The 14163-nt window shown below is 40.2% G+C and overlaps 2 protein-coding genes across 2 annotated transcripts in view; one reads left to right on the top strand and one right to left on the bottom strand.

The window, feature by feature from the left end:
- Window positions 1–3132: 3132 nt before the first annotated feature.
- On the bottom strand, window positions 3133–6516 carry FAAP24 (FA core complex associated protein 24). Its single transcript, XM_005152384.3, has 5 exons — window positions 6379–6516; window positions 5655–5782; window positions 4863–5002; window positions 4442–4594; window positions 3133–3829 (listed from the first exon to the last, which is right to left on the bottom strand). The coding sequence occupies exons 2-5, from the start codon at window positions 5764–5766 to the stop codon at window positions 3587–3589; spliced, it is 648 nt and encodes a 215-aa protein (XP_005152441.1). The 5' UTR covers window positions 5767–5782; window positions 6379–6516; the 3' UTR covers window positions 3133–3586.
- Window positions 6517–6762: 246 nt separating this feature from the next.
- Window positions 6763–14163, top strand: part of CEP89 (centrosomal protein 89) — a 33576-nt gene continuing 26175 nt past the window's right edge. The window contains exons 1-5 of the mRNA XM_031052015.2: window positions 6763–6821; window positions 9829–9935; window positions 11204–11359; window positions 11971–12172; window positions 13285–13390. Of these exons, the coding sequence (XP_030907875.2) occupies window positions 6783–6821; window positions 9829–9935; window positions 11204–11359; window positions 11971–12172; window positions 13285–13390 (610 nt within the window). The 5' untranslated portion in view covers window positions 6763–6782. The remainder of the gene's footprint in view (window positions 6822–9828; window positions 9936–11203; window positions 11360–11970; window positions 12173–13284; window positions 13391–14163) is intronic.

The following is a 14163-nucleotide window of genomic DNA, read 5'->3' as shown; positions in this document are numbered from 1 at the left end:
TTGCTTAGGTGAGGACTGGATTCCTTTGGGATTTCAAAATACTGATTTTTTTTTTATAACTGATAGGAGTTATTTATTAGAAACTGATGCTGCATGCAAAACAAACATTAAAGGATGATTTTTCTGTAACAGTTTAGAGTTAATCACTTAACACTACTCTAAGAATTATCTTAACAAACCACAGGCAAGAAACAATAATGTTATTCAGAGAAACCAGCCTTGTGCCAAGAGTCAGTGTCATGTAATTGTGGGTTTTACATAGCGACATCTGCTTGCTGTGAATACTAGGTGTACTGAACAGTTAATTTGAGTCTGGGAGAGAATTAGAAGGCTTAGAAGTCAGAAGATCTTTGAACTACAAAAGGCTTCTACTCTGCTCTTGTTCTGATTCAGGTTACATTTTAAATGCCTGATGATTTAATTGTTTAAAACAGGTTTTATTCCAAACTTAAAATTATGCAACTACCTTACTGTAAGACTTGAATCTCATTAGTCTTGATAAAATTGACAGCTATGGAACAAATCTTAAGGTTGACATATTCTAGTATGTTGATCAAGAGTACATAAACTGTGGGGATAAAAAAAGTGTGTGAGTCTGAGTGGCAGAATATTTATTTACTATTGCACCAAGTAAAAAACCAAACAGATATGAGTAAGCTTGGGCTATATATATTAAGGAGGAAGACAAAAAACGACTGTGTGAGCATTTCTCTGAGATTCTTTTGTTTTCTGAAATTGCTCATAATTGAAGATTGCTAACACTGTAGTGTTAGTTAACGTTGCCATCTACAGAGTAGATATATGCTGTTTGATACTCAAAACTTACAATAAAGGGGAAATTTTTATCAGAGTGTAGACTTGAAAGTTGTCATTCATTTTTAGTTTCTTATGTAATAGGTGTAAATATGTTGATGAGACTTATTTAAGAATAATAAAAATCAGATTATGCCATTTTGTAGTAGCTCTTTGATTCTGCTGCAGCTTCCATAATATCACATAATTTGTAGGGCTTCACTCTCTGGTGCTGGCATGCCTCTTGCATGTTTCTATAATATTGCTTAGAAAGACCTAAGAAACTGTCTTCAGTTTGTATTGTATAATACAGGAACTTAATGGTCTAAAACTTGCTTCCTTAGGGAGTGTTAACATATTTCTAGAGTTTCCCTTTAAAGTGTACATAAAAAAAAATGTAAATTACTTGACTCACCTACCCTTAGTAGTTAATTCTTTGCATGTACTTGTAGTAGCACTTCTTTACACACACAAGCAGCAGCAATTGTAATGATGTATAAGACCTTGCCATACAATATTGCATACAGAAGAGATTTACATTGTATGTATGGCTAAAATTACTATCAAGCTGCCAAAGATTTTGTCAAAGTCACATGAGTTCCAGCTCTTTGTTTTCTTAGCCCACCATGATAGTCTTCCTGCCGATACCGTTCCTCAGCTGCATGATTCTGCCTTTCCATTCCCATCACCACACTTGCTAGTCCTTAAGGAAAAGTTGGGGGTTGTCTTTTATTTAAGTGCATCCCCAACCCTTCCAACAGCCCAAGTAAAAATTTGGACTTCTCAAATACATAGTTGGTATTTTCTGTCAGCTACCTAAAGACTCACTCTACGCTGAGTGGTAGCCAACAGCTAACTTGAGGCAAATACTAATGCCATAGCAAGTTACCTTAGTGCTCAGATCACAAGAGTATTTGTTTCTATCCACAAAGATGTACAAGGTTACTATAAAGTGAAAATGAAGGTTTGCAATAACTTATTAGCTCAGTTTATAAGTCCATTAATAGTAATTGTTACTACTTGAACTTTATTTACTGCATTGAGTAGACCATTTTAAGAATTAAAAAGGTGTTAATTTTGCAACATCAATGGGTGCATAATTTTAGATATGAAATCAGTCTCCATAGCAGTGACAGTCTGCGAAATGAGGGAATAAACAAGCAGATTTATAAAGAAACCTAACAATTCCCTATTTGTAATAAAGTATTATCTTGTTCTGAAAAATGCTAGTGATTATTATTCTGTAAGTGAAATATTTATGCCCAAATTATAAGTAAGCGTACTTTCATCCCAGTTACAGAATCAGTATAAAAGTTGTTCTGTGCTCAGCTGTAACAGTTTTCTCCTTCCTAGTAGCTGGTACAGTGCTGTGTTTTGGCTTTAGTCTGGGAACAGTGCTGATGACACGTGATTTAGTTGTTGCTAAGTAATGCATACTCTGATCAAGGACTTTTCAATCTCATGCTCTGGCAGAGACTAGGGGCACAAGAAGCAGGGGGGAAGCACAGACAGGACACCTGACCCAAACTAGCCAAAGGGGTTATCCATACCACAGCACATCATGCCCAGTATAGAAACTGGGGGGAGTCACCCGCAAGGCCAAGAACGTGGCTTGGGTCAAGCTGGGTATGGGTTAGCAGGTGGTGAGCAGCTGTATTGCATATCGCTTACATTTATTGGTGTTTTTTTTCCTTTTCGTTTTTAGTTTTATATCCTCTTCCCTTATTTCCCTTATCATTATTTGTGGCAGCAGTAGTGATTTTGTGTTATACCTTAGTTACTGGACTGTTCTTATCTCAACCCATGGGGTTTACATTCTTTCGATTCTCCTCCCCATTCCACCCAGAGGGGAGAAGAGGGGAGTGAGTGTACAGCTGGGTGGTGCTAAATTACCAAATGGGCTTAAACCACAACACAGGTTTATCTGCAAACCAGCAGGTGAGGTTGGTCACAAAGGTGCCAAGGTTCTATTACTCACTTCTCTTTAGTTTACAAAAGGGAGTTGAAAATCCTGCTCAGCTGTTTTCCTGCTGTGATCCAAAACCCAAGCAGACCGAAAGCTTTTTATACACCTCCTTAATGGGCACCAAAGGGAAAAGGCTATTTTACTCTTATTAACTAGGATAAATATATAATTTAAAATCAAATGCAGGATGTCAGGAAAACTAATCATCCTCTTCACAAATAGCTTTTGAAAACATGAATACTGGAAGAATAAGGCAAATTATGAATTTTGGTAAAAGTTTTGCATACTATTTTGGTTGTAGAGCATATTATAATTTATAATTAATACAGGACACTCAATAATATTTCAAAATATACTGATTTATTCCTGTAGGACTTTCCAAAGGAATTCCAAAATGTTCTAAAATATATTACTATAAAGCAATAGTTGCTACCTATTTAAAGCACTGTAATTCACGTCTCCAACTACTGAGATCACACGTCCCAGTATTATAACAAGGTGTTTACTTCTGGAAGATGAAAGCAGGCAAGCAAATTGTTTCTCCATATTTTTCCATGGATGCTGAAAAAGACTGCGTTCTCACTTGTTTTTTTACAAGACCGATAAAAACACTTTACAGCCCTCTTCCCAAAGCCATTTTCACAGCTTAATCCACATGGGTAGAATAGCTGTCAAGCAGTAGCAGCAGAACACTTAGATAATCAGTCAACACCGTCCAACTGTTACCAGGATTATAGAAATTGCCGTAATATGCTAATATTGAAAACAAAATTTCATAATTCTAAGAAACAAACAAAAGGTTTTCCAAAACAGCACTACAAGTGCCTGTCAAGAACATAGAAAAGTGTAGATTTGTTGTGCTGCCGTTTGTCCAACTACTAGCTCAAGCTCTTCGACAGATGCATTGCAAAGCTGGTGGATACTTCCAAACTGTTGCAGTAAAAGCAAGGCTTTTGTTTTCCCAACTCCTGGAATTTGTTGCACCGTCCGAAACACCGATGGCTCTGCCAGCCGAGAACATTGTTTACGGAGAAAGGGGTTACCGCTGTGATCCTTACTTTGTTCACGGACCTGAAGCAAAACAAACTCGTAAGCGACACTAAGTGCCCTCTGCTGGTGAGCTGCTTTTGTGGTTTATAATAGTTCCTTTCATCTTAACTGAGTTCAATGCAATAACTGGGAAGTTTTAACAAGCTCCATCCTTAAGTGTGTGCCCTTATTATGGGCTTTAAAGCAGATCCACAACATCTCACTAGGAAGCCAAGTGTCTTTAATACCAATCATGAATTAAAACAATGAATTTGTCATCTTTTTGATGCAATCAGGGAAGGGATAAAGGAAAAGAGAAACAACTAAGAGCAGTTTCCCCAGCATGAGACAAGGCAAAATTTCATGTTGTTTTTGACAGAGAACTGAAATGAGGATTGCCTAATCTTTGGTGGCATCTCAGTGCATGATCACATAGAAAAAAAATACAGTACTCTTCACCTTTTTTCTTTGTTTCCAGAAAAGCCCTCTTTCCACAGAACTATTACTGTTGCAGGATATTTATTTTTTACATTTAAGCAACAAAATACGTTGTGTTCCTTTAAGATCCCAGGTATTCTTTCTGAAAAGGGTGATGAGTGTGAGAAAACAGGTCATTCTCATGTGTCATATTTTTCCACTAATGTAAAAACTTACTAGCTGAATAATAAGTTGAGAAGCTTCTCCTTGATTTGCCACAGGAAGCAACACCATTCCAAGTTCTAGCACAACAAGCTTTTGTACTGCTAAGAAGTACTGATCACTTATTTGAGTTTTCTCTACAATTACAATTCCCCCAAGACTACTGGCCTGTATAGAGATGAAAAAAAGAGAAGAGACTTTGTTAATGACAAGTAGATGCAATGCAACAGAGAGAAAATTTCTCTTGAGTATGAGCTGCCTGGAAGTGGAACAAAGGAAAACTAGAAGTTGCAGCTACTGTACTGAGGTTTAATACAACAGTTACACAGCTGCTTATTTTTTCAGCTTTCAGATGTAAACTGTCACAGAAGTTAAGCTCTACTAGAATTTATAAAAAACACAGAAGCATGAAAACTCTTCTCTGTGTAGTACTTACATTCCTAAACCGAACCAATCTTCGTTTGAATTCATCCCCTGCAACCAAATCTGCTTCAGAAATATATAAAATGCAAATTCTGTTTGAAATATGAAAATCCACAAGTCCCAAGTCATCTTCAAAGATGAGTCTAATTCTCCCTGAAGGTGAGATGGTTAACAAAAAAAATACAGTAGTTTAAAATATACTAATAAATACTTCACAGCATAATCTTCCTAATGTGTCAGTAATCCTAGTGACTTGCCAATGAACTTCATATTCTTTGAAAGCTTTTCACCTTTTTAAGCAAAGCTGGTATAAGCAATTCAAAGTACTGTGTAATGCCTTTAGTAATGTCAATTAATAACACTTCCAAACTACAGACTTGAATGTACTGTAGCTTCTTGGTGAACTATGGTCTTTAACAAAGACTATCATATGCTACCCTGGAAAGATCACCTTAATTTAGTTTGCAGTGCCAAGAGATGATAGCATAGTCCCAGTATCCATGTAAATTCAAAGGATGTCTTGGAGATGTGTATTCACAATAGTTCCACTGCTGTGGTTACCAAGAAATAGATACTTTTCTGCTGCTTCCCTGCAGTGCTCCACAGCTGTGCAAATATGACAGAACTGACCATGGAGATACATGATAGACAAAAAATAATTTTCAGACTGCTAACATAGATTGCACCACAAATACAGGATCAATCAGACACAGAGCAAAGCATATTCCAGGCAATTTTAACCATACTGAGCAACAGAGGGGAATGCTTTGCCCAGATTGCTTTTCCTCTTCCAGCTTGTGCTTACCTTGTAGCCTTTGGGCTATCTCTGACCCTCTCCACTTCTCATTTCCAATCACATGCCCGTAAGGTACAACTATAGATCCTGCTACCACAGGAAAGTTTGCTTTCGTTGTCATTGGTAACAGTTATACCCTAGAAAAAATGGTGGAAAAGAGATTAACACATTTTATAAACCTGTTCCAATCTTTATTATTAAAATATGTAAGATGTAATACTCTGGAAGAGACACTATCTCCTCTGATGCCATCTTTTAAAATCAGTAAGCATCTCTGTTTACTTGAATACAGGCTGTTTGTTTGCAAGTTCTACTAACTACACAGTCAGTAAGAAAAATACCTGAATAATGACAAACTGATGGTTAGAAAAAAAACAAAACAAAACCAAAATCAAACCACAAACGCACACTGCCTTTTCTATGCCTTCATCCACCCTTGCTGGGAGAAAGCCTGCTTCAATTACAAAGCTGGTTCCAGCGGCATCTCCAGCCCTCAGCTGGTAGAAGTCTCCAGCCAGATTATTAGAAGGCAGAAATGATGTTCAGCTTTATGCAGTGTTCTGACTTCAGGGGAAAACCGGAGCCTCTGAGGGGAAGGCACGATTTAAAGAGCCAAAGACGAGCCGGTACGACCGCAAACACCACCACCCCGAGCCGCATCTTGCAGCCCTCCCGGGCTCCTCCGAGAGGAGAGGGGGAACCTCCCTGAAGGTCCCGCGAGGCCACCACTGACCTGCCCGCAAGAGGCTGAGCTCCGTCCCGGGGGCCCCGACCTCGCAGGGCCGCAGCTGTTCCTCAGTCGCCGGAGAAAGCAGCCGGGATCACCAGGTCCCCGCTCGGAAGAGGCGTCTCCCCACGACACCACACGAACAGCCCGCCTCGGAGCGCACCTGGCTGACACCGGAGGCAGCAAATAGGAAGCGAGAGCCCAGCCACCCGTGAGCGAATGAGAAGGCGAGGTGGGGCGGGCCTCACCACTGGTAGGTTGCTAAGGCCGGTAGAGGAGTGAGTAAGGTGCGTAGTGATTGGGTAGCCCAAACCCGTAGCAAATCAGTCGCGCCGTTGTTACTAGGCGGGTCGCGACGAGAGAAGCGTCGGATGCGGAGAGCAAGTACGCGAGAGGCGGTGGAGACTTCAATGGCGTTCAGCTTCAGGAGAGGCCGTACAGGCGCCTTCGTGAGTACCACTCCTGCCGCTCCGCGTCTCCGTGCCCGTGAAACTGGGCTAGCGGATCAGGCGGGGGGCCATGCCTGGGCGGGGCGAGCGGAGGCACTCGGGGAAGGCGGCCTCGTGTTGTAGTTGATGCCGGTGATGGCAGAGCACTTTAAAGTGAAAAGCAGGAAGAAAGAGAAATCCTAAGCACAGAAAATGTGTGCGGAGAGCGGTGCTTCCCTCGGCTCTGGACCTGCGTGTCTGCTCCAGAGCACCCGGTGGGGTGCGGTTCCCTCCCTTCACCTCCCGGCGCTGTCGGGGCTGGATCCCCAGGCGGACGCGCAGCTTGGTCTCTGATAGTGTTTGTGGAGGTGACCTTCCGAGCACACGGCTGCTGCTGCAGAGGGAACTGATGAAAGCTTATAGTGAAAGATTAGAGCAGCCAAGGGTTGTAGTATTGCTAGCAAAGGTGCGGATGTTGGTATCCAACGCTCTTGAAGTAATTGAAGCGGGGTTTTTTGTTATTAGAATGAAAACAAAGCATTGATTTTAAATTGTCTTCCTTTGAGGTTTGACAGCATCCTTCTCCCTCAGCTGTATTCCCTGGTAATCACAGTAAGACATCTGCTGTTAATAGTCAACAAAATGGTGCATGCCAGACAGACTTAGAATTAAAGAGCATTTGCAGTATAAGACCGAGTAAAAAGACAAGTCTTTGTAATGCATCATTTAGTTACTTGATGCACCTTCCTGTGCAGAAATACTCCACAGTTCACCTGTTCATTACCCTGCTGGAAAAGACAGCCAAGAATAACTGGGACACACACACACACATACACATACACATGCACGAGCAACCAAAACAGTCAAAACACCCAACCTCCAATCTGTTGCAGAAATACCAGAAACTTAGCTTGTTTTACTCCATAAAAAAGGTGATGTGCTTGGTTATGACATAGTGTTTTCCGATGTGTAGAGAAAAGACAAGAGGCAGATGAGCACAAATTCCAACACAAAAAATTCAACTTAAATGTAATAATATAAAAATATACTGTAAGGACCAATGTAAGGGTGGTCCACAGTAATAATTAAAAAAATACTGTGATGATAGAACAGGTTGCCCAGGGAGGTTGTGGAGTCTCCGGCCTTGGAGATACTCCAAACCCAACTGGAGAGGATCCCAAGCAGCCTTTTCTAGTTTGCCCTGCTTTGAGCAGGGACTTGGATTATATAATTGCAAGAGCTCCCCTTCAACTTCAACCATTATGTGATTCTATTCAAAGTACTGTTTGTAGGGAACTCTAGCCCCAGTTTTTCTGCGCTGGTATTTCATAGAATCACAGAAAATCACTCAAAATTAAGATCTAGTTCCGAACCCCCTGCCATGGGCAAGGACACCTCACACTAAAGCATGCCACACAAGGCTTCATCTAACCTGACCTTGAACACTGCCAGGGATGGAGCATTCACCACCTCCCTGGGCAACCCATTCCAGTACCTCACCACCTTCACAGTAAAGAATTTCTTCCTTACATCCAATCTAAACCTCTGCTGTTTAAGTTTAAACTCATTACCCCTTGTCCTGTCACTACAGTCCCTAACGAAGAGTCCATCCCCAGCATACCCATAGCCCCCTTTCAGATACTGGAAGGCTGCTATGAGGTCTCCATGCAGCCTTCTCTTCTCCAGGCTGAACAGACCCAACTTTCTCAGCCTGTCTTCATATGGGAGGTGCTCCAGTCCCCTGATCAATCTTGTGGCCCTCCTCTGGACTTGTTCTAACAGTTCCATGACCTTTTTATGTTGAGGGCAGCAGAACTGCACACAAAATACTCCAGGTGAGGTCTCACAAGAGCAGAGTAAAGGGGCAGGATCACCTCCTTTAACCTGCTGATCATGCTCCTTTTGATGCAGCCCAGGATATGGTTGGCTTTCCGGACTGCGAGCGCACACTGAAGCTGGCTCATGTTCATTTTCTCATCAGCCAACACCCCCAAGTCCTTCTCCACAAGGCTGCACTGAATTTCCTTTTTGCCCAACCTGTAGCTGTGTGTGGGATTGCTCTGACCCAGGTGCAGGACCTTGCACTTGTCATGGTTAAACTTCATAATGTTGCCATCAGCCCACCTCACAAGCATGTCAAGGTCCCTCTGGATGGCATTCCTTCCCTCCAGGGTATCACCTGAACCACACAGCTTGGTGTCATAGGCAAACTTGCTGAGGGTGCACTCAATCCCACTGTCCATGTCAGCGACAAAGATGTTAAACAAGACCGTTCCCAACACTGGTCCCTGAGGAAGACCACTCATTACTGGTCTCCAGCTGGACATTGTGCCACAGACCACAATTCTTTGTGTGTGGCCATCCAGCCAGTTCTTTATCCACCGAGTGGTCCACCTATCAAATTGATGTCTCTCCAATTCAGAGACAAGGATGTTGTGTGGGACAGTGTTGAATGCTTTGCACAAGTCCAGGTAGATGACATCAAATGCTCTACCCCTGTCCATCAGTTCCATAGCCCCATCATAGAAGGTCACTAAATTAGTCAGGCAGGATTTCCCCTTAGTGAAGCCATGCTGGCTGTCACCAAGCACCTTGTTTTTCATGTGCCCTAGCATGCCTTCCAGGAGAATCTGCTCCCAGATTTTGCCAGGCTTTGTAAATTTTTACTACTCCTTTTCTATTGTATATGTACAGAAGAAAAAAAATAACAACAAAACCAAACCAAGCCAAACTTGAATTGAGTAAGTTCAAATTCTTTTTTTGCAGATTATAATACAGTGAATGGAAAACCTACTTGCATTAGTCTTACGTAAATTATATTTCTAACCTTTATTAACAGCTGTTCATACATGTTAAAAAGTTAAACTTGAAACCATTTAGTTTGTTTACATTAATTGCATGTAATTGTTCTTTTTAAGTTATTTTGCATTGTTAGGTTTTGTGCATGTTCAGTTCTGTGGGTTGTTGGGTTTTTTTTAATTGTGATCCTTACAGTCATTGTCAACTAATTTTATTTTAACTTATTTAGAAACATATAGCTCATGGCCTCGTCCCTGCTGCTACCATAGCTCCTAAACCTGCAGTTCCCCGCACCCCTCCCCCTCGTAGTCCAAACCCTTCTCCAGAAAGGCCCAGGTAGGTGTCTAGTTCTTTGTTTTGGTTTGGTTTTTGTTTCATCAGTTGCAATTGGACACTAGAAAAGCATGATTAGAAGAATTGCATGTCCTTGTTGTAGTATTTATGTATACCTTTTCATAAATAGAATGTATTTTTAACTGGGCCAGTTTCCTTCTTTGAATTTTAAAGATTCCTGTTTTTCTTCCACTCCTAAGCATGCTGAATCATTAGGACAATGACCATTATGAATATATAACTTACTATAAATTTGAGTCAATTAAAGACAAATTAACTGTTTAAAGTTGGGGCAATTTTTAATTTGGCTACAGTAGCGTGTAGGACTGTAACAGTATTAGTACCATGAGTCAGGAAATGTTAGCTCATTAGAAAAGCATAAATTTAATGTAACTAACATGCCACTTTATTGTGTATTAAAAAAAGCAGGGACAATAAAATTGGCATGTAAAACCATGCTGGATTGGATTTGAATTATCTGCATAGGAAAGTTGCATAAATAGAAAATAGAACTTTAGTTTTTGTAAATAGAACTTTTAGTTTTCATTTGTAGTTTCTTACAGTTTTTTATTTGTTTTATCTCTGTTTAGTTCAGTTCTGGTTGTCTTCCTTGGTCTTTCTAGTGTCTGTAACATTCCTACTTAATCCTAGTTCATTTCTTCTTCCTTTTTGGCCTCCAGTTGCTGTTATTTCTTTTATAGTCCTCACTGTTTCTCTTCTTTAATCTTTGTTCCTACTTGTTTTTTTCCTCTACATCTTACTCTTCCCTATTCTCCACAGCATCCCACAAATAGGCGCTTCTGTCTGCTTATACTTGCCCTACTCTGCAATGTGCCAGCGTTTATTAACAGCTTCAGTTACCAGTAAAATGTTCAGATTAGGGAATAATGGAAACTAGAAGGCAAAATAACAGAATATGGAACACTTTTTCAACACAATGCCAGGTAGTATTGTTATGGCTAAAGTGAATGTTAAGTACTGTAAATTATCTTTGTCAATTTGGGGAATGTAACTCAGTATATTCCATGATTTTCATGCATGTGATTTGGAAAACCCAATAGATATTGTACTTTACTCTTAAGATAGCTGTGTTAAAATAGCTTGTCCAGTTTTGTGTTTTACTTTGGGAGTTTTGTTGCTGATGCCTGTTAACTGAACATTTTGCTTTGTTTAAATAGTGAAAATATTTTGCAACAAAAAAAAAATCATAAAATGTGGAGCACAGAGGAGACATCAGTATTGTTTCATTGCTGTATTCTGTTTTGTTCCAGATCAGCTCTAGCAGCTGCTATCCTTGCAACAACACTAACAGGGCGCACTGTTGCTATTCCTCAGCCTCGGCAGCGATCGCTTTCTGAAAGTGATTCCAGCTATGTGGAACAGGAATGTTTTGAACCATATGCTACAGCCACAGAGATCGGAATGGGGTAGTGTATACTTTTTGGTTTGATATCTTGTATTACAAATACAATTTGCCAATGCTAAAATTTTTCTAAATAGTTACAGCAAACTCGTGCTATTATAGCTACTGACTGTTTCTCATCACATCATAAATTGGGTCTGAAGCATTTGCAGTCCTTACCCCATTTCTTATAAAGTGTTGTTTGCATACAGTTTTCACTGTATGCATAACATTGAGATTTGAATTACACAGCAGTCACATGTAAAAACATGTATTATTTCTGCCAAATAACAATCAATTACACAAACAGTTAATCACTGAGTAATCATCTGAATTACATCAGATATTTCCTTTGTGCTAAATAAGCTCTTCTTCTAGTAGAGTTAGCAACCTCCTATCTCTGATCTGGCTTTCTTTTTAAAACAGAGAAGAAAATGGGGCTGCAGTGTTAATCATTTATTTCAAACCATACAGATAGGCTATATTCCTCATTTGCAGCTAACAGAAGCTTAGATATCTATTTGTTTTGGCTATTTGGACTTGTATATATTGTAAGACCATTGTTCTACTTTACTAGTGCTTATTTTTATGGAAAAGTAAGCAATGCTAAGACTTTAAACTGCTTTCTACTTGCAGGCCCAACTGGAATTTTGATGGTAGTGACAGATCTCCTGTGCAGTCCTTGGAAATATCGGGCAATTATGGTGAGGATGAGGACATGGATACCTATCTTTCGGATGCTGAAAAAGAGGCAGAGTCCAGCTGTCAGAGTAATGAGGGAAGGGGAGAAACTGTTAGAACCAATGCTGTTTATACTGTTTCTTGCAAGAAGAAAAAGGTAGGAGTTTTAAATGTGTTACCACGTTTTAATATATTCATGCAAATATTAAATATTTTTAAGACTTTTCATTCTCATTCATCAGACAGTTAATAAATTTTTATTTCACATCTTTCTTTTTGTGTTTCCTTTACTCCTACCTGAGTTAGGTTTGTTGATCTCAGGTTGCATATCCCCAGTTATTACATACTTTTTCTTACCAAAAGACACTGGTATTGTATATAGTAATTGCGCATAATTTAGTCTTGTAAAATGTCCAATATTTTATGTTGAGCATAACAATTGTGTAAGTAGATTGTTAAAAGCAGTAGGAACTCTACTTTTAAATGGTTAATGATTCAGTATTGTACTAATGACCAGAAACCTAGATAGAGACAGGGTATTCAGAATCAAACAAAATCATTGTCTTGAAAGCCACTGGACTTTTCTATGTTACAGTTTTGGATTCTCTTAACAAGTAATAACAAGCAATGGGCAGCTTAATACTCCTAAGACACATTTAAAATTCAGTCTAAAATTATGCAAAAAAAATATTTTAGCAAACGGGAAGAAGTAACTGAATAGTAAAGAGGCAATAAAATGCTATGTATGTGAAAGAAACCAGAAAATGCCCCTGACTGAAGAGATAGTAGTCAGAGAGGAGGGAATGAGGGGTAAAAAAAGGGAGTGAGTGGAATATGTGGGACACTTGTATCCCATTAACAGGGGAAAAATAGTGAAGGCAGTGTTAAAAATTATTCTTGAATCCCTCAGTGCTGTGATACAGTAGATAAATGGTTGGCCTTTTATTAAGAGCAAACAAGTAAATGTAGGATAATTTCAGAGGCTCTTGTGACTGAATAAGGTGACAGAGTATTTTTGCCTTGTGAACTAAATGGCTATGATAGTTTCCTACCTCTTATTGATCATTTTAAGGTATAGATTTTATATAGACAGAGCCCTAAAACAAGCAAAAAATGGTTATGTCTTCTAATTTACTGTCTTAAAATATTGGAGTAGAATTCTGTATGCGACTGGGACAGTAGTATGCTGAAGATTTCATACAGATGTCAAGACACATGGATTATTTCAACAGTGTTACCATGATTTTGGCTTGTCTTATCTTTATATAGGAAGAGTTTTCACCATCTCCTAGTACAAATGGTGAAAAGAAGAAGGTGCCTTCTCATGAAACTGAGTTTCAGGTGCTGGTGAATGAGTCAAATGTGCAAATACAAGGTAAATAAGCTTGCTTTAAGTGAAAATGCACACCTTTAAGGCCCTTATTTCCCCTTAGGAGTAAAATTATCATATAGTATCACCCTCTAATGCAGTATGTCTTATATAGGTATGCCCTCTCGTGTTGTATGCCTCTCTACTCTGCTTTGCCCTTCTACTCTGCTCTTGTTGAGACCCCACTTGTTCCAACCCCCCTGCCATGCGCACGGACACCTCACACTAAACCACTCCACCCAAGGCTTTGTCCAGCCTGACCTTGAACACTGCCAGGGATGGAGTACTCACAACTTCCCTGGGCAACCCATTCCAGTGCCTCACCACCCTTACAGATGAGAAGATGAACATGAGCCAGCTTCAGTGTGTGCTCGCAGTCCGGAAAGCCAACCATATCCTGGGCTGCATCAAAAGGAGCATGATCAGCAGGTTGAAGGAGGTGATCCTGCCCCTTTACTCTGCTCTTGGGAGACCTCACTTGGAGTATTGTGTGCAGTTCTGGTGCCCTCAACATAAAAAGGACATGGAACTGTTAGAACAAGTCCAGAGGAGGGCCATGAGATTGATCAGGGGACTGGAGCACCTCCTGTATGAAGACAGGCTGAGAAAGTTGGGTCTGTTCAGCCTGGAGAAGAGAAGGCTGCATGGAGACCTCATAGTAGCCTTCCAGTATCTGAAAGGGGGCTATGGGGATGCTGGGGATGGACTCTTCGTGAGGGACTGTAGTGCCAGGACAAGGGGTAACGGGTTCAAACTTAAACAGGGGAAGTTTCGATTGG

This window comes from Melopsittacus undulatus, chromosome Z (assembly GCF_012275295.1).
Source record: "Melopsittacus undulatus isolate bMelUnd1 chromosome Z, bMelUnd1.mat.Z, whole genome shotgun sequence".
Taxonomy (NCBI): domain Eukaryota; kingdom Metazoa; phylum Chordata; class Aves; order Psittaciformes; family Psittaculidae; genus Melopsittacus; species Melopsittacus undulatus.
Note: the sequence above shows the minus strand (reverse complement) of the source record. Positions and strands in the feature narration are given on the sequence as shown.

Coding starts and splice junctions, on each gene's coding strand:
- FAAP24 (XM_005152384.3), bottom strand. CDS start 5,766: ATGACAACGAAAGCAAACTTTCCTGTGGTAGCAGGATCTATAGTTGTA. Junction 5,003..5,654: donor GATAGCCCAAAGGCTACAAG/GTAAGCACAAGC, acceptor TCTCACCTTCAG/GGAGAATTAGACTCATCTTT. Junction 4,595..4,862: donor GATTGGTTCGGTTTAGGAAT/GTAAGTACTACA, acceptor ATCTCTATACAG/GCCAGTAGTCTTGGGGGAAT.